The 25,379-nt window shown below is 50.2% G+C and overlaps 1 protein-coding gene across 1 annotated transcript; it reads right to left on the reverse strand.

The window, feature by feature from the left end:
• Positions 1-348: 348 nt before the first annotated feature.
• On the reverse strand, positions 349-25,062 carry LOC113953476 (mesothelin-like). The gene is made up of 33 exons (XM_027656660.1): positions 24,804-25,062; positions 19,927-20,300; positions 19,378-19,583; positions 18,436-18,632; positions 18,143-18,341; positions 17,773-17,858; positions 16,425-16,465; positions 15,991-16,012; positions 15,853-15,880; positions 14,873-14,957; positions 13,554-13,715; positions 13,155-13,357; positions 12,893-12,984; positions 12,122-12,252; positions 11,446-11,567; positions 10,907-11,078; positions 10,397-10,612; positions 9,923-10,093; positions 8,713-8,859; positions 8,536-8,585; positions 7,939-8,059; positions 7,610-7,695; positions 6,652-6,781; positions 6,360-6,550; positions 5,554-5,644; positions 4,959-5,070; positions 4,327-4,529; positions 3,827-3,973; positions 3,444-3,577; positions 2,650-2,777; positions 2,021-2,115; positions 1,219-1,408; positions 349-818 (listed from the first exon to the last, which is right to left on the reverse strand). The coding sequence occupies exons 6-33, from the start codon at positions 17,813-17,815 to the stop codon at positions 724-726; spliced, it is 3,408 nt and encodes a 1,135-aa protein (XP_027512461.1). The 5' UTR covers positions 17,816-17,858; positions 18,143-18,341; positions 18,436-18,632; positions 19,378-19,583; positions 19,927-20,300; positions 24,804-25,062; the 3' UTR covers positions 349-723.
• Positions 25,063-25,379: the final 317 nt, after the last annotated feature.

Raw genomic sequence — 25,379 nt, forward strand, 5'->3', positions numbered from 1 at the left:
TCTATATATCTATATCTATATCCCTCTTTCTCCTCCAGGCTCTCCTCCCTGGGGGAAAGAGGATTGTCAGGGGCTGGATACAGGTTGTACTGAGGCATTTTTTGGACAGAAATTCCCAATAAGTGGGGGAACAAATTGTTTAAAACCTATAAAATTTTTTCCCCTCCCCCTGAGGAAGCTGCGAACACCCTCAGCTCTTAAGTATTGAATAATCAACACCAAGGAAAAGTAACAGGCAGGTCTGGGGGCTCTGCCCACTCAATCTGGGCAGCCTGAAGGAAGAGCAGACAACAGCAACTTTGCTTTAGCATTTTTTTACTTAATTCCATGATTTATTTACAATCAGCCAGAAAACTTCCCTTCCACACTGAGGTCTTGGCAGTGTCACGAGATCAGGCTCTGGGAAATGTCATTTTTAACCTTAAACCCCCCAGTAAAACATGCAGGTGGTTTGGGTTGCAGTGTTATGGTTGGGGCTGACCTGGACTTGGGCTCTACCAAAGGCAAAGGTTCTGCTCTGAAGAGTCTGGAATCTTCTCTTCAGACACAACTGGGTTTTTCAGAGTGATTTGAAAGGCAAAAGTACCTAAAAGTGACTCCTGGGCTGATCCCAGTTGCCTGGTGCTCTGGGCACCCCTCAGCCCCAGGCTGAAGGTGCCCACAGGCCTCAGAGCAGGTCGCAGGATGGAACCCCTGGTCTTGCTTCCTCTGGAGAGAAGATGGTCAGGACAAGATGGACATCATGAGGAAAGTGAGGAGCAGGGCAGGCAGGAGGTGCAGTGCCATGGCCACGGAACCCAGAGGGGCTGAGGATGGTGCTGGAGGACAAAGAGGGGCGTTAGTGCAAAGGAACCAGCGACTGAGCTGCTCCTCCATGGGGAAAACATCTCCTCAAGCCCCATCCAGGGATTGCCTTGGCTTTTCCCACAGCCCCACCACATCAAGTTTGGGGGTTTGGAATTAGAAGGTCCCTTCCTACCCAAACCATTCTGTGATTCCACAATTCTAAGCCAAAATCCAACACACCACAGAGGAGGAGGCCCTGGGAGCGCTCACTCGGCTGGGATGTTCAGCCAGGGAGGATGCTCCCAGTGGGATTACAGGGATTCAGGTTCCTCAGCAGAGCTGAACTTGCTGCCCCAGTTTTTCTCCTTGTTGTAACCCCAAAACAAGTATTTAAACCCCAACCCGGCCTTCGGAGGTCCTGAAAACACTCACCTGGGAATTTGGGAGTGACGAGGTTGATGTAGCCTTCCTGTGTTCCCCCCGTGAGCCCAATGTGCAGCTGGTCCAGCTGGGATTGTTGTTGCACCTGGATCCACTCCCGGACAGGAGACCTGTACTGCCACTTGGCCAGGTCTGGGAGGTTGATCCCCAGCAAGCCCTGAACCTCACGGGGCGTCAGGCTCTAGGAGGAATCCCAGAGCAGGAGTTAGGGGTGGAAATGCAGGGATGGAAATTACACATCTGGCCAAGAAAATGACACCTCTGGCCAAGGAAATGGTGAGGTTCCTGTTGGCAGAAGTGGGAAGAGCAAGGAAGGCAAATTCCTGCCATGGTTCCCCTCGGGACAATCTTCCCTCAGGGTCGGGGAATGAACACGATGGTTCCTCAAAGGCTGTTTCTGTTGTCCTCTGATGACAAGTCTCCTAAACTCAACTGAGGGCCCCAGTCCCTGCCCAAATCACTGGGATTTCTCCCCAAATTGATGGCATTACTGCCAAGAGTCTGGTTAGAAGATCTACCACACAGCTGTGACCGTGGTCTAGTGGACACTGTCCCCTGCTCCTGTCACCAGTGCTATGAACCTGCTCTGGAGAAACTCAGCTGGCTCAGCTGCCATCTAGGACTCCAAATGAGACTTTTGAAGAAGTTTCAGGCCAGTTCTCCACTTTCTACTGGTCCAGCACCATTCTGAATTTGATGGAATGACTCCTGATTTCCATCTGTGGACAAGGTGACCAAACCCAAGGAACAAACACCAAGAATCCAACAATTCCAAGGTCCGACTCCAACTCACCATCAAAGCATCTCTTCTTAAACTCACAAAAGTGCTCATGTTCATGTTCACGTTGGCCTGGCTCAGAGCCTTGAGATCTTCACCAGGAGCCCCCTCTGGGACCAAAGAGAAGAAGAATATCAGAGCATGGAAGCCCCCAAGTGAGCTGTGCTTGTATCTGCACAAGCTGGAGCTACAAGGATGGCTCCAAAATTTATTAGGAATGGGGCTCCTACCAGAGTCCCAGCTGCAAAATATGTGGATGCTACTTCTTTTTTGTTGGGACTTACTGATGTGTTGGGAATTAAACCAATCTGTGGCAATGCCAGACAACAGACAGAGGGGTGGGAAGAGTTTGCTCAGGTTGGGAATAAATTCTTAGCTTAAGAGGGAAAAAGAAAGTCTGGTTTGTGCCATGGAGAAGGGCTGGGAGAGAGTCTGATTTTCCCTGTGATAGTCTGACAATTTATTTGGGCAACTTTAAGTCAGGTACAGAATCTTTCAACAGTATTTTATGCCACCTACAGGTTGGAAAGGCAAACTTTGAACAATTTGGCTTTGAAAATTCCCAAAACTGCGATGGATTTTGATACCCATTCAGCTCGTGGCTGAGACCCCTCTTCCCCCATAACATACTGGTTTTTACATACCCAGATAAGGTAAAATCAGCTCATAGTAAGCAGGAAAGACGTGCTGGGGATAGAAAGCTTCTTTGGCTTTCTCATACAAGAGGTCTTTGGTCTGTTGTGAACAGGCTGAAGGATTCAGAGACACCAGTCTGCAGAAAAACAAAGATTTAAGGTGAAAAAAGCTTTTAATATCCTCAACCTGTATAAATTTTCACCTCTCCTGAGTGTATCTCTGGGATTCTCTACACAGCACAGGTGATCCCCTCTTCCCAGTAGACAGAAGATGTGTGGAGAGAAGCTGAGAGGGGGAAATAATGGCTCAGTTTCCTGCTCAGAAGGATTTGTCTTCAAAGTAAGGAAGGTTCTGATGGTGAACAGTAAGTTTCTATTTGCAAAGCTGTAATTAATTAATTTCATTTACCAGTCTTTCAAAGGAATTTAAACTGGAAATTGCCAAGAAAGTGCCAGAGGTGTGGTACTAGAGGACATGATTTAGTGGTGAACACGGTGGTGCTGGTTGATGGTTGGACTTGATGATCTCGGTGGTCTTTTCCAAACTTAACCGTTCAGTGATTCTATGAAATTAAACTTAATTAATTATCTTTTGAGTTGCCATAAAGAGAGTTTGACTGCAAATCTAAGCCCTTCCTGGCAGGACAGAGACCAGCAGGTTTTAAACCTGGACAGAGAGCAGGTACTGAGTTCCTTTCTAAATTTCCTTTCACTGAGGAAAAAAAAAAAAAAGAAGGAAATTGCACTTGCTGATGGGAAAGTGCTTTTCCAAGAAGCCAAGAACATCCCAATTTGTGACTCACTTGAGGCTGCTGGGCTCTATGGCCTGCACCTCCGTGGTGTTCAGCAGACACACGTATCTGGTCCCGATGGCATCCAGGGCAGTGGCATTCAGGGCATTGCCCAGATCAACATAGCTTTTGATCACTGCTGAGGCCTGCAAACACGTTTAATTTGATTAATGGGATCGAATCAGGATTCATGTTTTCACCCCCCAAAGGAGAACATGCAATAATTGCAAAAATAAACCGGGATCGTTTCAAATCTGCCTGTTTGGCCCTCAAGGATGGGCCACCCAACCCCAGGGGACCAAGGGTGGTTCAACCATCTTCAAGCCCTAATCCGAAACCAGCAGCTCCCAAACCAGGAAGGAAACATAAGTAGGAAAGCAAAGCCGAGTTCCTACCAGGAGATCTGGGGGCTGATTTTTCAGGAAGGCAGCCAGGGCATCAGCTGAGCTCATCTTCCATGTGGAAATCTCCTTGGGGGTGATGAGAGGGATGAGGGGACCCAGCTTGGAGAGGAGGCTTTCAGGATAACCATCAGGATACCTCTGTGGAAACACCACTGTTATTGCTACAAAGTGGGGCTGGATTTTTAGTCTGAAGAAGAGAAGATTAGATGAGGATTTTATTGCTGTCATCAACTATTTAATAGGAGATGGTAGGGAGGGTGGAGCCACGTTCCTCTCAGAGGTGCACAGTGAAGGCCAAGGCCCAACAGGCAAAGAAAACTCTGGTTAGATATTAAGAAATAGATATTTTCACAGTGAAGTGGTCAAACACTGGGAGAGGAGCCCCAAGAGATGATGGATCCCCAGTCCTTGGAGGTACTAAGTTTAACTGGACAAGTCCCTGAGCTATCTCATCTGTAAGTGACATTTGCCATTCTTTGGGCTGGCATTACCTCATCCAGGTAGTCCTTCAGCACTTGCAGTTGCTCCACACTGAAGGGGTAGCTGAGGACCTGGGAGAGCTGGTTCTCCAGGAAGACCTGGTTCTCCAGGGACATGTTCCTGAGGCAGATCCGGAGCTTCTCCGCAGGGATGTAGTAGGTGGGCATCAGGTCAGTGCTCAGCATCTCCTCTGTTATCTCCATGTCACAACCTGCTGGAGCAAGCAGGTCTGGCTTGAATCCTTTGGCTTCAAGCTTTGAATCCAAGAATCATTAAGGTTGGAAAAGCCCTCCCAGCCCATGGAGTCCACCCTGTGCCCCATCCCCACCTTGTCCCCCAGCCCAGAGCACTGAGTGCCACGGCCAGGCCTTCCTGGGACACCTCCAGGGGTGGGGACTCCACCACCATTGGAAGGCAGCCCCTTCCAATGCCTGATAGCCCTTTCCATGGAGAAATTCTTCATGGAGATGCCCCCTTGCTGGAGATGGACGGGTGTGCAACCAGGGTCCCACCCTCCTCACGGGTGACCTGCCCCCAAGTGCTCCATAGCTGAACTCAGGTATATTTAGGGACACCCACAGTGCTAGGACAACCCTGATCCCGGTGGGAATGCTGCCCTTCTGGACCCAGGGAGCTCCCATACCATCGGCCCTCCTGTGCCGGGTGGGCAGGAGCTCCCCCACGACGGTGGCCAACTCCTCCCTGGACAGGGGGGAATCCCAGGCAAAGTTCTTCAGCCAAAGGGTCAGAGAATTCTGCAAGGAAAACATTCAATCAGGGGGATGGTGCAGCCCTGGGGGCTCCTCCAGCACAACACCCTCCCTGCCCCTCACACCCTGAAAGGTCCCTGTCGAGGTGCTGTGGGCAGCACACTTGCAAATCCCTCCTTGGTGAGCAAAAAAGTCAAATTTTTAAAGCTTGCACTCCACATATCCCACCCCCCACTAGTGATTTTACCTCCTTACAAGGTACTGGGTGTATTTTACTGCTCTTTTCCCTCTCTGGTGCTCTCCCTGCAGTGACAAGAAGGGGTTGACAGAGAGCTGGATCTGCAGTTCCAGGCTGTCAACTCCATCAGCCCTCATTTCCCACAGACCATCATCCCCTTTGGCACCAGACCTCTTTTAAAAGAGGAAACTACTGAAAAGCACACGGCTGAACAACCCCCAGCATATTTCTCCCACACTCCAAGAGCCAGGAGTGCTTCCCAAACTCCCCACCCCTGTCTGAAAACCCACCTTGGGGATCTCCTGCAGGATGTTGTGATCAAAAACAGGGATGAGCCCTGAGAGGTCCCTCAGGGTGAAGGCTGACCAGGCTGCAGGAGGCCTGCAGACAAAACCAAGCTGGGATCAGCTTTCAAGGAAGAGCAGAACAAAAACAAAAAAAACACCTTAAAAGCTGCCAGGATTAAGTCCCTGTAACACCTGACGTCAAGAAAGCACAAGATTTAAATCCTAAAACACCTTGATCCCTTCCTGTTACACCAAACTTCCTTCCAGCAGAGCAGGACAGGTGACAGTGACATGAATCAGGGCAAATGGCATTTAACTGATACCTTCTTTTCACAGGCATGAGACCCAAAGAATTTCTATTGCTCATATCACCCAACTCAGTGCCAAGATCTCAGGGCACCTGACAAGAGGGAGGGAAATATTTGCCTCCCTCTGTTGGAATCAGCCAGGGATTTATCAAGCATGTAGAAACAGAATGTTTCCTGAGAGTCTGGGGCTGACAAACAGCTTGAACTCACCTGTGTTCACCAGGACAGTCAGAGAAGTTTGGTTAATAAAAAATAGACCAGAGGAAAAGCTTTTATAGCCAGAGTAAGAGAGACACTGAAGTGTCAATTTATTTTTCAGTAGAATTTCACCCAAGCCTTTCAGCTGAAAGAAGTTCAAATAAATTAAAGTAAAAGGCTCAAAAGCAATAAATTATTTGGGTTTTGGATCAGGCTGGTTGGCTGGAGCTCACTCAGGTCTTAACAGAAAATTGGGTTTGATTAAGGGAACTGTTTATTGACATCCGGAAGAACATTTCATACCCAAATGTGCTGTTCCCACTGCTGATGACATCCCTAATGGCCTCTTCTTGGTCAGGCAGGAAAGATTCACACTGGCTTAGGTCCTTCAGCAAAATCCCCCCCGAATTCCTGATGTATTCCCCCCCCAGGTCACAGACCAGGCGGCCCAGGATCTCGGCATCTTCCTCGTTTATTTGTGTGCCAGGGATTTTCTGGAATAACACAAGACAGAGGCATGTCCAGGCCTGGCTGGCACAGGGGAGGGGCATTCCTGGACCCCAACCCTCCTGCAGACCTGTCCCTGCCCACGTACCAGACATGCCAGAGCCTCCAGGAGAAGTTGTTTCCTCTGAGGGGACTCTCTTGGCAGAACATCAAGATTTGCTTCCCCGACATTATTGAAGTATTGGCTGCAGCTTCCAGTGGCTGCATAGTCTGAAGGACTGGAAAGACAAACACTCCATGAATTCTAGGGAATGATATGGAGCAGTTGGTCAGGTTTGAGAGTGCTCAACCAAACATCTTCCATATCTGCAGACTAAACTCCCTGCAGTTGTTCTCTGAAAAATCTTAGTCCGTGCTCTTTACAAATTATGTTCACCTTAAAGAATCTATTTTGGGACACAGCCTAAAACTGTTCCAGATCTGGACACAGAAGCACAGTGGGAAGATACTGAGACAAGAAAATCCACTCCAGTGCCTGTTTTCTTTGCTGTTGGGAGGGAGAAGCACATTCAGGGAGGCCCGACAGTGCTAAGATTTGATACTGGTTTCATATCCAGATATATCCATGTGGTTTCACAGCCCAAAATTGCTTCAAGGTGTTTATATTAATGTACTGGATGGTTGAATCTGACAGACCTTAAAACCCCTTTGAAAGCTTTCATAGAATCCTGGAATGGTTTGGGTTGGAAGGGACCTTAATTACCATCCAGTCCCACCCCCTCCCATGGGCAGGGACATCTTCCACTAGCCCAGGTTGCTCCAAGCCCTGTCCAACCTGCCCTTGGACACTTCCAGGGATCCAGGGGCAGCCACAGCTTCTCTGCCCAACCTGTGCCAGGGCCTCCCCACCCTCACAGGAGGGAATTTCTTCCCAATATCCCATCTAACCCTGCCCTCCTTCAGCTTTCTGCAATCCGATTTTTGATTCCCCATAAGGAGGCCTGAAAAGTCTGAAATATAAATCAAACTAATCAAACCATCCTGGTTATAAACCAATCTCTCTATTTCCTACTAAGGCAACCACATGAAAACTGTATCACAGTTACCTTAAAAACAGCAACAGGTCTTTAGGATAACTGTCCAAATCCTCAGGAATCCCATGCAGTGTCACCATCCTCAGTAAGCAACTCAGCTGGGAGGACACCAGAGATGGCATCAGAGAAAGAACCAGCATGGAACATAAGAAAAAATAAAACAAAAGCAAGATTTTATCCTGTTCCAAAGAAAGAAAATAGGGAAGAACCTTTTCCTGACATCCAACCTAAACTTCCCCTGACACATCCCTGTTCCAGTCCCTTAAGCTCAGAGTGTTGAACAATCCTCATTGTACCTTCAGGACAACATCAAACATGGCACTTGGAAATAAGGGAACTACCTGGTCTTCTCCCAGCCTGACATTCTTGCTCCTCATGACTTTGGCCAGCTCCTGAAATCTTCCTGCTTCCACATCTTTGGCAGCTGCACAGGTGAAACCTTGGAGCACAGACTGGGAAAGCCTGGACAGTGACAGGAGGGAAATCAGAAGGGCAAGGAATTCAGGGGAGGTGAGTTCAGAGCAGGACACTGATGCTGACTGCATTGCTTTTCCAGCTAGAAATAACTTTTCATAATCTTTCATCTCAGATATGACAAAAGCCACATCAGCCCAGCTAATGAATCCCTGGAATTGCACTGTGGAAGGCTGGCACATTCCCTGATTAGAAATGCCTTCCACAGGGGCCATCTGGAGCAAGATTCCAGGTGCAGCCTGGGCCAGAAGCATAATTTTAGAAAGAAATTGTGGCTCATGGTTACATTTTGCAGCTGAGACCCCGGGAAATCCCAATGCTCCATGTCTGTGTTTGGGTTTGCATTATATCCCCATCTGTTCCTATGGATTCAATCCGGTGGATGTGCCACAAGCCCCCATGGAAACAGGGAAATTGCCATCAAAACAAACATGGAAAAGGGAAGAAGAGAAGGAAATTGGTACCTGCTGAAGTCTGGTTCTGCCTTTACCACATCACTGAAAAACATGGCAGCCTGGGGAGCAAAGCCAGAGGGTCAAAGGTTTTCCAGCAGAAACCCCTCTATTTTTGGGCAGATTTGCAGAGCAGACTCAAGGCTCTGCAAGTCCAGGGAGGGGTGAGGGGACACAGCCCCCCAGTACCTGCTCTGGGGTCCACGGCTTACTGTTGAGATCCTGCACACTGGGCTTCTCTTCCCCAAAAACAAGCAAGGATTTGGGGATGTAACTGGCCAGAGCATCAGGGATGTATTTCACCAGGTCGGCAGGGTGGGCAACACTGGAGGAAATCTTTAAAAATGACCCAACAAAACATATCAATCAAACACTGTGGCTGAAAGAGAACTGGGAAAGCCAGACCAGTTCCCCTGCTGAGCATCTGGGCAGTTCACAGAGGCCTAACACTGAAATATTCCCTGTTGGACACATTCTGTCAAACTAGAAGAGCTGCTTGGAGGTAATTCCTGGGGTCCTGATGAATGGGAATGATTCTATGATTCTGCCTCCTATCAGCTTCCCACCTCCTGGCTTTGTGCCCTAAAAATATTGAACAGGCCATGAAGGAGGGACATCTCTTCCCTCTCTGCTGACACAGTGTCCCAGGATGCTGAAGGAACGTTGCAGATCCTGTGGTGAATGAGACATTATAGCCCTTATAATATCTAATATTTCCCTAATAACATTCCTTCCAATAATGGAGCTGCTCCAGAACAGGGAACCAGAGACAGAGCCTCTGGTCCCAAACACAAATCAGAGTCTTTCCTACCAGGAGGAGGATGGAAAACAAACTTTAAAACTACATGTACAACTGGAAGGCTCAAAATACAGCAAGAAAACAGGCAAAGAGGTGTCCAAATCCTACACAGTCACATGAAGGAATGAAATAGTGAATTGCTGAGGGATCAGTCAACCCTAAAAAGGGACTTTTGAAGTCACCTTCACTTCTCACACAGTCTTACTCCAAATGATGCCAGTATTAGAATCATAGAATCATTTAGGTTGGAAAAGACCTCTGAGATCAAGTACAGTCTTTAATGAATTCTGCTCCCTTTACATTCTTTCCCTGAGAGCACATTTCAAGTCACTGGGGAGGAGTTGCTGGGACCACTCCATAAAACAAATCTCTTGTGCCCTCGTCCCCAAGAGGCTCAGCAGGACACCCTGGCTGGTGGCCCAGGACATCTCCACAGGCAGAGTGACAGGGATTTGATCCTGTTTGGCAGTGTCATCCCCATGGAATGCTGCCTGGGGGGCAGGGCTGTGTCCCACCTGGCCCCAGGTAAGCAGTGCTCCCAGCTGGGACTCCCTGGAGCTTTGCTCATTTGTGACACCTGAAGAGGAAAAGCCACGTCACCTTTTCCACAAAGGTCCTTTTCAGAGCAGGGGGAAGTGGCTCCATTTGCTGGGCAAACTCAGGCACCTTGATGGCCTCCAGGAGCACCTCTGGGGACAAACTCCAGACCGTGCTGCTGTTGAGGCCTCCCACCAAACTGCCCAGCTGTGCCAGGCTCTGCCCATCCCGGATCTGCAAGGGAATGCACAAGGACATGAGGGCCAGACATCACCTGCTGGCAGCACCAGGTGTGAGCTGCACCTCACAGAATCCCCAGATCACTGAGGTTGGAAAAGCCCTCCAGGATCACAGAGCCCACCCTGTGCCCCATCCCCACCTTGTCCCCCAGCCCAGAGCACTGAGTGCCACAGCCAGTCCTTCCCTGGACACCTCCAGGGATGGGGACTCCACCACCTCCCTGGGCAGCCCTTCCAATGCTTGACCACCCTTTCCATGGAGAAATCCCTCCTGAGTTCATGGCCCTGATCCTGGTACCTGATAGCCAGAGCGGAGCAGTTTGTCCACAATAGCACTGGACTGCTCAGCACTCCAGCCACGAACTTCCCCCAGGGCAGGAAGAGCTGCTTCAAGGTCCTGCTCACTGGTGCTGTTCTGGATGCTGGACACAGACAGTCCCACTGCAGCCTGGCCCAGGGCATGCAGGATTTCAGGAGAGAAACCCTCAACCTTCCTCAGCAGGGAGGATGTGACCTGCAGAGGTCAAACAGAGACAGAAAGGAGAGTCAGGGGAGCAGTGAGGGCAACCTCCAGCCTTTGGATGCCTTAAATCACTGCACTTCTGCCTCTAATTTTTATGCTGAAGGCTGTTGATGGACCATCTCCACCCGCCGAAATTGTGAGATGATGAAACCCCAGCCAGACACCAGGACAAAAAAAGCAAAATGCCCTGGAGGAGGTGGCAGAGGAGGCACAGGAGCTGACCCTCAGCCCTGCCGGGTTTGTGCAGGTGAATGAAGCCCCGGGGCCGGGCAGGGGATGGGTTACCTGCAGTTCCTGCGCCGGCAGGGAGGAGGGAGCTCTCTCTCCAGGAATTCCTCTGCGTGCCGGGATCCAGGGGCAGCTCTTCCCGATCCTCTGGGCCAAGCTCAGCGCGTCGTCCCTGCTCAGGTTGGTCACTGCTGAGGGGCTCAGGGAGCAAAGAAACCTGTCTGGGAGGCTGCAGGGGGGACACAAGGAGGAGAGGCTGCAATTCCCAGAGACAGGGGCTCTGGCATCCTTTTTCCAGAGGATGCTCCTTCCTGGGGCACCTTTCCCCTGCCTCATTTTAACTGAGGATGCTCCTGACAAACCTGCAAGGACACTGCATGGAGATCATTTCCCAAGGTTTAGAACTCGGGATCTGGCCCTCCCCAAGAGCAAGGGCAATGGAATTATCGGAGGAAGAGAAAAATGCTTTAAAGGTTTAATGAAAGCAGCCATCAGAACCACCACCCAAAATCTTGCTAAATCACAGCACCACAACTGGGTGCTACTGGGTCTGATTTCCCATGATGTAGGAGATCAGATCCTGTCAGATCCTGTACCTTGACACTGGAAAAGCAGGAGCAGAGGTCAGCAGGAAAGTGTAGTACAGAGCTGTCTCCCGGAGCAAGGTGAGGTTGCTGATCATCTCCATATTGACTGGATCCCTGGCAAATTTTTGAAGCTGAGGGTGAAAAAGAAAAGAAAAAAAAGGAAAATCATTTAGATGGATACTTTAATCCTGACAGTTTGAACCAACCTCACTTCAAGCAATATGTGTTTTTTTCACGATTTTAGTGTTGTGAGGAAGTTTAATTTTTGTTTTCAAGTAATACACTGGGATCTTGATCATGTTTGGGGTTGTTCCTCTTACTGACTCCAGGTTTTTTTGTGCAGAATTACCCACATGAAACCAACTTCTGTGCAAGTGCCTCTCATCACAAGAGATCACCATGGGGGAGGAGATAACTGAAGTGACTGTTCAGCACAAATAAACAAGAGAAATATTCCTGCCAGCAGCATCTCCAGGAATTTCAAGGCCAGGTTGGACAGAGCCAGGAGCAACCTGGGCTAGTGGAAGGTGTCCCTGCCCATGGCAGGGGGTGGAATGGGAGGAGCTCTAAGGTCCTTCCAACCCAAACCATTCTGGGATTCTAATTTTGCCCAGGGCAGGATTATGACCCTCCCAGGCATGTTTTGCCCACTGGAGGTTCCTCAGCACCAGGAGGCTGCACTTACAGTTGGTTCATCACCAAAAAGCTGCAGATCCTCAGCTGTGGCATCCTCCATAAAGGATCCAAGGTAATTTTTAAACCAAGCAGTGGAATTCAGGCCTGGAATGGCTTCACTGTAGCATTTCTGGTTGGATTCTGCAGTCAGACAGGTAGAAAAACAGACACCAAATCAGGAAACGGGTGGATTTTGGAGATTCTGAGCATGGAACAAGCTTCAGTCCATCAGAGGAGTCAGCAGAGCTCCCTTAGTGCCTCTGGTCACACATTCCACTCAAATCCATGTGTTCAGACTCCAAGTGCCCGTGGGACAGGACAGGTGCCTCATTTTTTCACAGCCCTCCACACATTTCATCACCTGCCTCTTTCATCCTCCCCACAAATCTGCCAAAAGGTTTTTGCAGGACATTAAATTTGGGCATGTTAAGCTACTGCCTGGGCCAGGGGTGTCCTCCCTGGGTCCCTTCCTGAGCTGAATTCTTCAGCTCTCAGAACCAACCCTTGCCCTGTTCTGTCCCAGTAAAAGCAGGAAATGCCTTTCACGAGGGACACAAGTCAGACTGTGATGATTTATAAAAGTCCTGGATTAATAAAGCCTTCAGGCAGGGAAATGATTCCTGAAAGCACTTATCACTGTCACAGTTCCAGCCTGTTTCTCTTGGATTTTCACAAAAAGCCCTGGGAAGCCTCAGCCCTGTAACAGAGCTCAGCCCAAGGCAGAGCTCACACTGGGGGCTTAAAGTATCTGTGGTTTCTTAGAGAAAATCAAGTCATTTACCATTCTGGGTGAGATAATATTTGATCCCACTGTAAAGATTCCTCTGCTCTTCCTCTGGAAGCTCAGGGTATAGTCCATCCAGGGCAGCCACTCTACAGATGGACAAGGAAGGCAGACATCTCACAGGAAGGCTGTTACTGAGAACTGATTTTATCAATCAAAAAGCTTATTCAAAGCTCCCAATGTGGTTTCCCCTCCCAAGAGCCCCGGTGCTGTGACACTGCCCTGGTCACACGGGGCCATCAGGGACATGAGCACTTACAGCAGCTGAAAGGTCTCACAGGACACATTTTTGCCATGGAGGCAACCAAAGACCTTGGGCTCCTCCAGGAAGGGCTGAAGTCCCCCATGGACCCACTGAGACAGAACAGGAGGGCTCTCAATGTCTGGCACTTGCAGCATCTTCTCCCACAGCCCGTTGATGAAGATCAGGCTCCACTCCAGAGACAGAGGCACGTGGGAAAACTGAGAGCAAGAGGTGAGAAGAAACAGAGGAATTCCAGTGAATAATCAAACATCAGCATAAATCCATGTGAATCTGAATGTTATGAACAGATTCTGTTGGTTGAAATGACGTTCTTTTTAAGATAAGGTAAAAACTAAGGTAATTTTAACCAAATCCTTCCAGTGGTGAGCAAAGAGTTGGCTCTGTGGTACCCACCCGCTGGCTGAACGTGGTCAGGGAGGCCAAAAGCTTCTCAGCACCATATTTGGAAAAGAACAGAACAGAGTATTCTGGATCCACAGCAGTGGCAGGTTTGGAAGCAAGGCAAGAATATAAGGATATGAGGAAATCATCCTGGAGGTCCTGGAGCCAAGTTCTCTGAAAGAGAAAAGGGAAATGCAAATAAATGTGATAAAAGGTGGGTCATGTTTAGAGGTGCTGCTGTCTGGAATGGCCTTCAGGTGGCTCATGTGTGCATTTGGGAAGAAATTCTTCCCTGTGAGGGTGGGGAGGCCCTGGCACAGGTTGGGCAGAGAAGCTGTGGTTGCCCCATCCCTGCAAGTGTCCAAGGCCAGGTTGGACGGGGCTTGGAGCAACCTGGGATAGTGGAAGGTGTCCCTGCCCATGGCAGGGGGGGGCACTGGATGGGCTTTAAGGTCCTTTCCAACCCAAACCCATTCCAGAACTCCACAACTCAGCACTGTGAGATGATCAAACCTGTGGACAGAGGAGTCAGAAGAAAGTCCAACCCACACTGACTTGGAGAAAGTCTAAGCTCACCCAGTTCCAAATGCAGGATCCTTCTGGTACCTACTCTGTGCTTCCCCCAGGCAGCTTTATTCAAATGGTTTCCCATAAAATAAAATAAAAAAAAGCCCAAATATTGCCATTTGATCGAAGTGTAAACATCCATAAGGAACTTTCTCATTCCCAAACATTCTTCAATAAAAAAAAGCCAAACAAACAGAGGGAAAAGAACAAACCTAAACTCCCACCAAAATATTTGGAGAAATGTCATCTCTTTATTAGAAATATTTACAGACAAATACAAATCATTGTCAATTCAATTGCAATTTCTGGCAGCACAGCAACTGAGAGATGATGACAAAAGCAGGAAAGAAAGTAAACCTGGAATGTTCCAGATGATATTTCCCACACTTTTAACTGTGCTTTTCCCACTTTCAATTCTGATTTTCCCACCCTTTGTTGAGGTTTTTAAGAGCCAGTTTCTTTTGGAAAACTTCTTTGTCCCACTTTCTCATCTGAGAGGTTTGGAAAAGAGAATCCCCACTTCCACAGCCAGCCCAGAGAGGGTTCCAGGGTGGTTGAGCCCCACGTGGGAGGTGACACAGCCACAGCTCAGTGCTCTGGGTGCTCCCTGTGTGCTTGATCCCAGCCTTTCTCTCCATCCTGGGAGGGAAACCTGGGCAAGGCTTTGGCTGCTCCACTCACAGCCAACCCTGGGACTGTTCTAAGGGGCAGAATTCCCAAGGCAAACGACCCCAGCAGCACGGGCAGCAGGGCACTGCCATTACCTGGGCACAGGCATATTGAGCAAACGAGAGGCTGCACGGGGAGCTTTGGCCACGGGCTGCTTCCAGAAACTTCTCCTGGCTGGCACTGGGGGGAAAAAAAGACATTACTGGGCCAGCTGTGCCAGGAGCTGGGGCAGGACCGAATGGGGAGATGGGCAGAATTTTCTTGGAGCTGGGGCAGAACTGGATTGGGGCAGGACTGGAGGGGAGCTGGGGCAGGGCTGGATGGGGAGATGGGTAAGGACTGGATGGGGGCAGGACTGGAGTGGAACTGGGAGCAGAACCAGCAGGGCACTGGCACCCCATCAGCCCTAGAGCTGCAAACATCATGGGGCAATCCTGCCAAGCCCAGAGAGTCAGTGAAAGGCACCTGAACCCCCTTGAGCACCAGGGTTTGCTCCCTGCCTGTCCCCCCTCAGCAAGGACAGCCATTCCCTGTCCCCCTCAGCAGGGACAACCATTCCCTGTCCCCCCTCAGCAGGGACAGCCATTCCCTGTCCCCATCCCGGAGCAGGAGCAGTGTCAGGCAGCCACACCAACCACCCCAGGCAGCAAACACAGCAGAACAAACTGACAGAGAATGAGAATGAGCTGCTGCCACCATCTGGGAGCAGGGACAGGGCACAGATGAATTGTTGACCCTCAGGTGTAAGTCAAGTTTGATCTAAGCCTGAAGCAGAGCTGTTTGAGCCTTAAGCCCCACCAGGAGCCAAGATAAGCTCAGCACCAGTGCCAAGGTTCTTGGCTCACACTCCAGGGACTTGCCCTGCCTTTCTTTGTCCTGTACAGACACAAAACCCCAGGAAGATATTTTCCCTTCACTGTTTAAACAAGTGCAAGTACAGCCCTCCCTGCCCACCCTGGGACTGTGGGGGGAGAAAGGTCCTGCCCCTGGTTTCAGAGGGATCCTGCTTCCCCAGGAAACCAGGATCACTCCCAAGGGAAATGCTGCCAAGACAGTTTGCTGGTGGGTCACATACCTTTCCACCGAGGCACACAGGGCAGACTCTGATCCCCAAAAAAGAGAGAAAAACAAAGACAAAGGAATTGTGAGAGGAATACGAACACAGAACCGTGTGGGAACGTTTCTTCTGGAGGTCACTTGGGAAGAAACTCACCATTGACAGCAGAACTGGAGCACTGCACAGGGAGAGAGGGAGAGAAGAGGGGGTGTTATCATGGAATTGTGATGTTATCATGGAATTGTAATCATTGCACAGACAAATGGGTGAGCTGCAACCATTTGGACTGGAGTGTGCCCTGAAAACACTCCAATGCCCACATCCAGAGTGTTCCCGTTTTGCCATCTACAAAATTCCCATGTTTTACTGGCTCTGTGCCTCCAACAGCTGGAAAGTCCCAGGTTTGGGGGCACTCCCACCCCTCAGGTGCGAGGCCCAATGGATGGACTGTCTGATGATTTGAGCAGGGTGGTTCCAGTGGAAGGTGTCCCTGACCATGGCAGGGGGTGGCACTGGATCAGCTTTAAGGTCCCTCCAACCCCAACCATTCTGGGACTCTGTGATATTTTAAACACACAAATCTGCCTTACCAGGTATGTCCCAGCAGAAGCTCCAGCAGTTCCTTGCCACCCTGGAAGACAATGTGCAGTGATGTTAGAGCAAATCCAGGATAAGACTCATTCCCACAGCCCAGCCCCTGTCTGAGTCAACCAACCCTGACCATCACTCAGCTCCCTGTAGTATTTTATTTCTCACTTTTGACCCAGTATTTCACATATTTTCATTCCTGCTGTCACCTCTGAGGGGTGAACAGACACAAGATCCTCCTCTACCCACCCAGGCCAGTCTGGCTGTGTCTTAGATGACATGAGGGATGTCTTGCATCTCTGTCCCCAAAGAGGAAAAGGCAGGGAAAGGGGCAAAACCAACCCTCTGGGGACAGTCCTTCTCTCCAGGACTTCCTTGCCTTGCATCCCCTGTGCACCACAGCCAGGGATCAGGCCAGGGATCCACTGGCCCTGATGCCATTCTTCCCTGCCCTGATTCCATTCTTCCCTGGCCCTGATTCCATTCTACCCTGCCAGTGGACAAAGTTGGGCTGTTTCCACCTGACAATCCCTTCCTGCTCCCCCCAGGACAGGGCCTTGGGAATATCCATCCTTTTGGCCCCCACTTGGAAAGCTTTTATGAATATGTGTAATTATGCAAATCATCCCCAAGAGAGCATCAGAAACACCCACACAGGGAGGAGGAAAAGGAGGAAGGGCAATATCACAGAGGAGCCAATATCCCAACCAATATCCCAAAAATCCTCATGTATGGCAATAAATCCTTCATCTCACAACATCCCAACCAAGGCCACGGGCTCATCTCGTGTCGTGAACCCCCTGAGACACAAATCCCCCTCTGTGGCAGCAATACCCTTCCCAACTCTGCCTTCACTCCTGGGCTTGCCAGGGCACAGGAACCCATCCCTGGAAGTGTCCAAGGCCAGGTTGGAGCAACCTGGTCTAGTGGAAGGTGTCCCTGCCCATAGCAAGGGGTAGAACTGGGTGATCTTTAAGGTCCCTTCCCACTCAAACCACTCCAGCGTTCTCTGATTCTATTAACACAGTTAATCAGATTCAGCTCTGATTATTCCTTAAGTGCATTCCCAGAGACACTTGGATACTCCAACAACAGGAGCAGGGAGCAGACAGCTCTGAAATCACAGGAGGAGAATCAATTCCAGTTGTGTCTTTCCACACTGTTTATTATCAAGCCTAAAATATTTCACTTCCCAGATCCAATAACAAACAAGAATAACTAAAAGCTGAGGGTTTGGGGCACCCACCAAAGCAACATTTAATGGTCTTTCAGCACAATTCTCCCTTTTGAGGATTATCTCTGGTATGGAAAATCCTCCTGGAACACCCTTCACTCCATGGTCATACTCACCAAGCAGAAGGAGAAATCCCAGCCCTGGGAGTAAAGGAGGCATTTCTGGAAAGGTCTTCAGAACACCCACAGGTGTGAGGAATCACCTTATTTCAGCCAAAATTTAAAAAAAAAAAAAATTAATTGCAAAACCAAACTCAGAGGAGGGAAGTTAAAAGGTGACGTCTCACATGGAAATTTAGACACACCAACACCCTCCACAAAACCCCAAATCAGACCCAAAGCACACAAAAAACTACTGAGGGTCTGCTCTGCCTGGGAAAGCCAGTGGAGAGTTTGGAGTTAGTTAATCCAGGTCATTGTTATCCATGTCCTGAGCTGGGTTCCCTATGGCAGAGGGGGAGAGGTGGCCCAGCCCCTGGACACTCACCTGGGATCTCCTGGAGTGCAGGGTATGGTCATAGCGGGCTCCTTTTCACTGAGCAAACTGGGGTGTGTCCCCGGCTCCTCAGACCTGCATCTCCCACTGCAGGATGGATTTGGAGCCCTGGACACACCTCTCAGCTCTTGAGAACACAAATGTTTCGTAGCACAAGTCACTGGGTGCTGTTTGTTAATGCCTGTCATTCCTGGGAAACAGGAGGAAGCGGAGGCGGGATGAGAGCCCTGAAGAGGTGAATTGCCCCCCCCCCTACCCTGCATGGGATGTGAGCAAAACTGAACCTGTGCTCCCAGGACAGAGCTCCTCCAGGACCACCTTCCTCCAGTTACTGAGGGAATCTTTGCAATCAGGAAATTTTGCTTTGGTGGAGCTTGAAATGGTTGAAACCTCTGGAAAATTTCTGCTTCTTCCAATTTTCCTGAAGAGAAACACGTGGATGTTGCTCTGCTGGCCAGTCAGGGCATGGAATGGGATGAAGCTGTGTCAGGGAGGTTGAGGAGGATCTCAGGAAAAGGTTCTTCCCCCAGAGGGTGGTTGGCACTGCCCAGGCTCCCCAGGGCAGTGGGCACAGCCCCAAGGCTGCCAGAGCTCCAGGAGGGTTTGGACAACACTCTCAGGGACAGGGTGGGATTGTTGGGATGTCCCAGGAGGGCCAGGAATTGGACGGATGATCCTTGTGGGTCCCTTCCAGCTCAGGATATTCTGTGACCCTGACATTTCAGACCCTAGGGCTGCTGGACTGGGGGAGCTGCCCCAGGCTGAGCCGGGTCAGTCCCTCAGACACAGAACTCCCCACTCAGGGAGAGCAACTGGGGGGGGCTGAACCCAAAATCCAACAGGGCAAGGCTGGAACAGGTAAACCCAGGGCACAACCAGCTGCCCCAATTCCTTGAGGAACCTTTCCTTGCTGAGGGGCTCAGAGGGCCCGTGGCACACACTGGGCTCGTGCCAAGGTGCCCAGAACCTGCACCCAAGTGGCCCGTGGGCTCCAGCACCTCATGAACAAACATCAAGGAGCCCCCTGAGCAGGAATGTCGTTATCCAATGGCTCCAGAATCACAGTCCACAGATCCCTGTCTCCCTATCACCGGAATCCGCCTTTCCCTCCTCAAAATTTCATTTCCTTGCTGCAAATCCCGGAATGGAACTTCAGGGTTTTTCCAGCTCCTGCAGGCTGCTCTGTTTTAAAAGCTAAGTAATGTTGGTGCTATTAAAGAGCTCACCTTTAGTTTGAAGGGGTCTTTGTATAGGAGCTGAGGAATGACTTTGCCCTGCTCCTTCATCCAAATCCCACCTGGTGATGTTCCCCAGGATCTCCCAGGCCTGTGGAGCAGCAGTCAGAGGGATCTCCTGGTTTTGAGTGATCCTGTGCTGTCCTGAAGCCCTCAGCCCATCAACACTTCAGCAAAACAGACTTGGCAAACATAATCTGCAGGAATAAAATGAGTGCTGCTGCAGACTCTAGCAAGAGATGGATATTAAATTAGATTCCCCTCACTTCAGGCTTCTTTTTACTGACCTTTGGATCTGATCCCCCAGGTTACTAAGAAACCCAGAGTAACTTTGAATCTCTCTGGGCACAGTGGGGTAATTTTACACCTCAGATTTAAAAAAATCTGTGTTTGGTCACTACTGATGGTTTGCAGGAGCAATCCTGTGCCAGGCTCAGACTTGCCCCATCATGCCCACCTACAGCTCATGTTTGTGCCAGTGTTGACTCACCATCCCCACCCACCCAAACCTGGCTCCCTCCACACTCCCAGTCCTCTCACCCCACTTCACGTGTCCATCAGCTATTTTGGAACTGGTGCAGCAGCAAGCCATGAATGCAGTCTCTGTGACTCACAGCATGTGAAAGTGCTTTCACCAACACAAACCATCTTGGGACTGGACCAATTCACAGACTCTGAGTTCAAAGCAAGAAGCCTCTTCTCCAGGATTCCCAAAGCAGGTGTCCTGGAGCTGGGGGGGATCCTTCCATCAGCCTTCAAACACCAGAGTTCTCAGTGTCCTGCACCTTTGGGATCAGCGTTGGAAGAGGGTTGTCCATGACAGAGGATCAGGTGGGAAAGTTGCTGTGGAGCTGCTGGACAAAGTGTGGGTCCATGGAAGAGTCAACCAGGAGAGCAGCAAAGGGCTCTGCCACCTGCAGCCAGATCACAGAGTCATGGAGCATTAGGGGTTGGAATGGACCTTGGAGATCATCCAGTCCCACCCCTGCCATGGGCAGGGACACCTTCCAGTAGCCCAGGTTGCTCCAAGCCCTGTCCAACCTGCCCTTGGACACTTGCAGGGATGGGGCAGCCACAGCTTCTCTGGGCAACCTGTGCCAGGGCCTCCCCACCCTCACAGGGGAGAATTCCTTCCGAATATCCAACATGAATTTCCCTTCTTTCAATTTGTATCTATTCCCCCTTGTCCTGCCAGCAGAGTTCCTGACAAAGAGTCCCTCTCCAGTTCCCCTGCAGGACCCTTCAGGTCCCGGATCTGGGGCTTCTCAGCTGCAGGAAAACGGGAACACAGAGCAGGAATGTTGGTAAAACCTGCTCTCAGTGGGAGACAACTGGAAATCTGCTCTTGTCCAGGCAGAACAGAATTGGGAGAGGTGTCCAAGGCTGCCCAGCCCACACCCTGCTCCATGGCTGTGCCCAGGCTGCCCTTAATAGATCTGTGAGGGAGATTTTGGAGCTCACTTGTAGTAAGTCACCTTCAGCTCAATATAATTACACAGGAGACCTCTCTCTGCCTCCCCTTCCTCTACAACTTCCTTGTTCCCTGAACTGAAGCCCAGCTCTGCCCCAGGATCACCAACACCCACCCCGAGGTGGGGTGGGAAGGGGGGCCACGGAACCTGCAGTGGGTGGGACAGCCCTGGGACGTGGTTTGTCCCGTGGCAAAGTGAGTCAGAGCCTTCCTACCCAGCCTGGCTGGGCATGAGCAGCCCCAAGTGTGGCTCAAGTGTCCTCCAGTCACACCACACTGCACAATTGCTGTTCCTGCTGTGCTGAGCCAGGTGTGACCAGAGGAAATAAATCCTCCTCAGTCCCATCTCCAGCAGGCAGGGCACACACCCTGCTGGCCCCAGCTGAGCTCTGCCCTGTGGCATTCACCCTGCACAAAGGGGCTTTGTGCTCTCCCAGCAAAGCCAGGTCTCCCCTCAGTGGAGCAGCCTCATGTCCTACAAGGCTCAGGCTTTTCCTGAAACCAGCCAGACCACAGCCAGTTCCTCTGGGACCTTGCAGGGCCCAGACACCTCACCAGTGCTCTCCTCTCACTGCCCCCAAACATGACCCAGAATCTGGAGAGGTTTAAAAACAGCAATAACAGAGTACAAAGTAAAGAATAAAAGCTAAAAGGGGCAGATAAAAGATTAAAACATTACAAGTGCTGCGGAAATTATACCAAGTCATACTGAAGGCTCAAAGCAAACAAAGAAAATCCAACTGTCCTGGTGGAACACAGAGGCGAAGGAGGCTCCTGGAAGCACAAACTTTCTTTCAAAAACTTGAAATTATTTTTCTCTGTCTTCATTAGTTGTTTCTTGAAGAAGGAATCTGTGAGGGCCCTGCTGGGACAACATGGCCCAGGTGTAAAAAGAGGATTTAGAGACATTCAGGGGTAAAAGGGAAACTGAATTAATTCTTTGTATCACGTCCACCCCATTAAATCCCTTCACAACATGAGAACATCCCACAATGGATCTCCCACGTAGACACATCAAAATGCCCAAAGTAAACAGCCTTGGAGAGTCCAGGAGAAGCACAACATGACCCAGCTGCACTGTCCAACTCCTTGGACCAGGGGACACAACAACAGCCTGGAGAAGGTTCTCCAAAGCAGGCTGGATGGAGAACCAGAAGGAGAAAGAGCCATGAAGGTCAAGTCCCAGCCTGGAGAAAAGCTCCTTTCTTTGGTGAGCAGGAGCAGGTTTGCTGCCCAGTCAGGTGAGCTGGGTGGGGTCCAGAGCTGACAGAAGGGATAAAGGGACACCAGTGATGCAAAACCTGTGGTTTAAGGTATAAGCAGCTCCAAGCCCACAACAATGAGCTTTTTATGATAGGTCAGCACTTGCACTCAGCTCTTGCTGTCCTGCTGCCACAGATCTCAGGTGTGATGGACTCGGCACACGAAGGAAGAGCCCCAGTAACTGAGAGTCTGTGTGAAACTTCTCCTCTTCTTATCTCTCCAAACAAGGAAACTCTGCTAAAGACTGCCCACATGAGAAGAGATTTGAGTGGCAGGGACCCACCCAGCAATGCCCTGTGGTCACAGCAGAGCAGATCCTGCTGCTCTGCACCAAACCCTCTGTCACCAACTGCAGAACCCCAGAGGAGAAAGTCAGAAGAGCTCTCCAGGTTCTCATCACCGGCTTAAGGGTGGATCAGTCCAACAACCACTTTGCCTGGGGCAACATCCTGTGCTGGCAGCCTGAAAGGCTCTGTTTGAAAGCAGAAGGTGCATTCTTGAGAAGCCTCATTCTGCGGGTAAAACCCACCACTGGGGTTGAACATCCTGCTGTGGGCAGTGCTGGGAAGAGGAGCCTCGTCAGGAATGGGGAACTGGGGTTTTTGGGCCAGTTCCAAACCCACCCATCCTTATCTTGGCATAGATCTGTGAAAATATGTGTCAGTGCCCAGGTGCCAGCAGCTCTGTGACTGTGCTGTTTGGTAAATGTGACTGCCTGGTAAATGTCACCAAGAGAGTTTGATAAACAAGGCAATATTTGGTTCAATAAGCAGCTTGTCGCACCCTGTTTGCCCAAGGGTTCAGGTACGAGCAGGGAATATGGGAAAAGAAACATTATTGGCTTCAGGTTGCTCCTGAGCCCACACCTCCAAATGCCAGAGGGGTCAGCAGAGGCTGACACTGAGGGTTTGTGTTTTACAGCTCATGCAAGACCATCTGGCCCAGGGAACAAGGGACAGAACAAGAGGGAAGAGCCTCAAGTTGCACCAGGGGAGGTTTAGGGTGGATATTAATAAAAATTTTGTCCCAGAAAATGTTGTCCAGCCCTGGCACAGCTGCCCAGGGCAGAGGTGGAGTCACAGTCCTGGAGGGATTTAAAAGCCATGTGGATGTGGCACTTGGGGACAGGGGTTAGTGGTGGCCTGGGCAGTGCTGGGGGATGGTTGGACCCTCAGAGGTCTTTTTGAACCTTAATGATTCCGTGATTCCATCCTCACCTGCTGGTGCTAACAAGGGTAGTTCTAAGTTGCAGAGGAGGAGAAAGGAAAGCCAAGGGTGTCAGAGACCTTCCTGCCACCAAACTCTCACTCACCTCAGCACTAAAACCCAGTCCTGGTTTATCCCTGTTGGAGTAACCCCAGAGCAAACCCCGCTCTGGCCACACAACATTCCCCAGCTGTTCCTGCCCCTGCTAAAGGAAGTGTTCCAGGGACAACAGAGACAGGACAGAAAGGCCAAATAGCATCAAATATCAGTTTATAGCTGGAAGTAAAATCCAACCACCACGTTGCACCTTCCTGGAAGTTTGCACAAGGGATTTTGGTTGGTTACTGCCTCTCCCTGTCCTCTGCAACCTCCTCTGTGACCTTTGCATTGCACAAAGTCAAAAAACACCGAGATGTAACACCTAAATCATGTCCTGAACTAGAAATGCAAACAAGCTAAAAAAGGAAAGGTGATTCTCTGACGTCTGATGTTCCTCCCTCACCATGGTTTGGTGACCAAGCAGCTGCTCCAGAGAGCAGGAGGGTGCCCAGCAATGCCCAGCCTGACCCCTTTGGCCACCCAGCAGGGCAGGGCTGAGGCCCCTTGGACAAGCTCCAGCCACACCAGCAGCCAGGAGGAACAATAGGACCAGTATGGAGGTCACCCACATTACTGGGAGGCCAGTTTTCATCAGGAGGAGGCTCAGAGCTGCCAAATGCTCCTGGAAAACAAGCCCCGAAAGGCTGCTCAGGAAGAACCTCATTATCACATCAGGGGGGCCCTCAACCATCAGCTCTGGCTGCACCACGGGTTTGATCCCACAGGATTAAAAATCCAGGAATGGGGCTACTGATGTGGGCTGCTGTGCCATGTCCTCATGCTGCAAATTATATAAATTTCCTAATTAATTGTTTTAATTAGCCAGTGTAATTTCCCACCGGAGCAAGGTTTTTCACGAACCCGGTTCAGCAAAATCACTGAAACTTGAAGTTTTTTGCTAAACCAGCCTTGATGTGCTTCAACGAGCAAAGCCTGGGGGAGAGAAATATTGCTGAGGACTGGGCACCAGGAATGCAGGATTTATAGCCCACAAGGACATGTGGCAGAAACCAGAGATAAAAAAGAAACTAACCCAGACAACTCAGCATTTGCACTGAAATTCTGTCTGAGGAAGAAAAGATAACAAAAACACTGAAAATGGGGGATAATTAGCACGATAAGGGAGAAAGCAATAACCAATAGAAGATAGAATAGTAATTAATGAAGAGAATTTTGTAATTTATAGCCAGTGAACATAAATTAATCAGTGAAAAGTTTGGAAAGTGGGTATTGCATGCTTGGGGGAGAGACCCCACGTGCACCTGGCACTGTGAGTAAAGTAATCCCTGCTTTCTAATGCTAAAAAAGCAGTGATGGAGAGTTTGATTTATCCTGATGTTTCCAGCAACACTTGGCTCCTCCCAAAGCACACACTCACCTTCCAGAGGGCCAAGCAGGAAAGGGGAGGTGTTGTGGGCACTCAGAAATGTTCCAGCTCCTCCTGGCTCTGTTGGGACGATCAGCAGCACCTGGGCAACTCTGCCACACGCTGAAGCTCCCAAAACACAGCGAGAGGTGACAGGATTCCTCATTCCCAAGAAGTTCTGGCTCATGGAGCTTCAGGAAAATGATCCCCTGTGAGTCAGACCCTGCTGAGGGACTCTATGTGTTCTCGAGCGCTTCTCGAGGCGAGGCTGACACCTGGTGATGGGACAGAGCCGTTCAACTCACCCTCTCCTCCAGACAGAAATATAGAAACACATGGATATATAAATATAGAGATATATGTGTGTGTACAGAGCCACCGGTAATGGGTGACAGGACATGCACAGCCCTAGGAAAGAAGGAGGGGAGAAGACAGAGCTCAGTTATGGAAGTCAGAGATCCAGCTCGTGAACTGGAAAGCCAGACTTAACCTCCAGCCTGTCTCTCTAAACCCTCCCTCTCACTCTCCCCAAACTCCCAAGGCTGCCAGCCCTAAATCCTCCCCCTGAGTGCCCACTTAGCACCTTGT

Source organism: Corapipo altera, unplaced genomic scaffold, assembly GCF_003945725.1.
Source record: "Corapipo altera isolate COAL_440 unplaced genomic scaffold, ASM394572v1 104, whole genome shotgun sequence".
Taxonomy (NCBI): Eukaryota; Metazoa; Chordata; class Aves; order Passeriformes; family Pipridae; genus Corapipo; species Corapipo altera.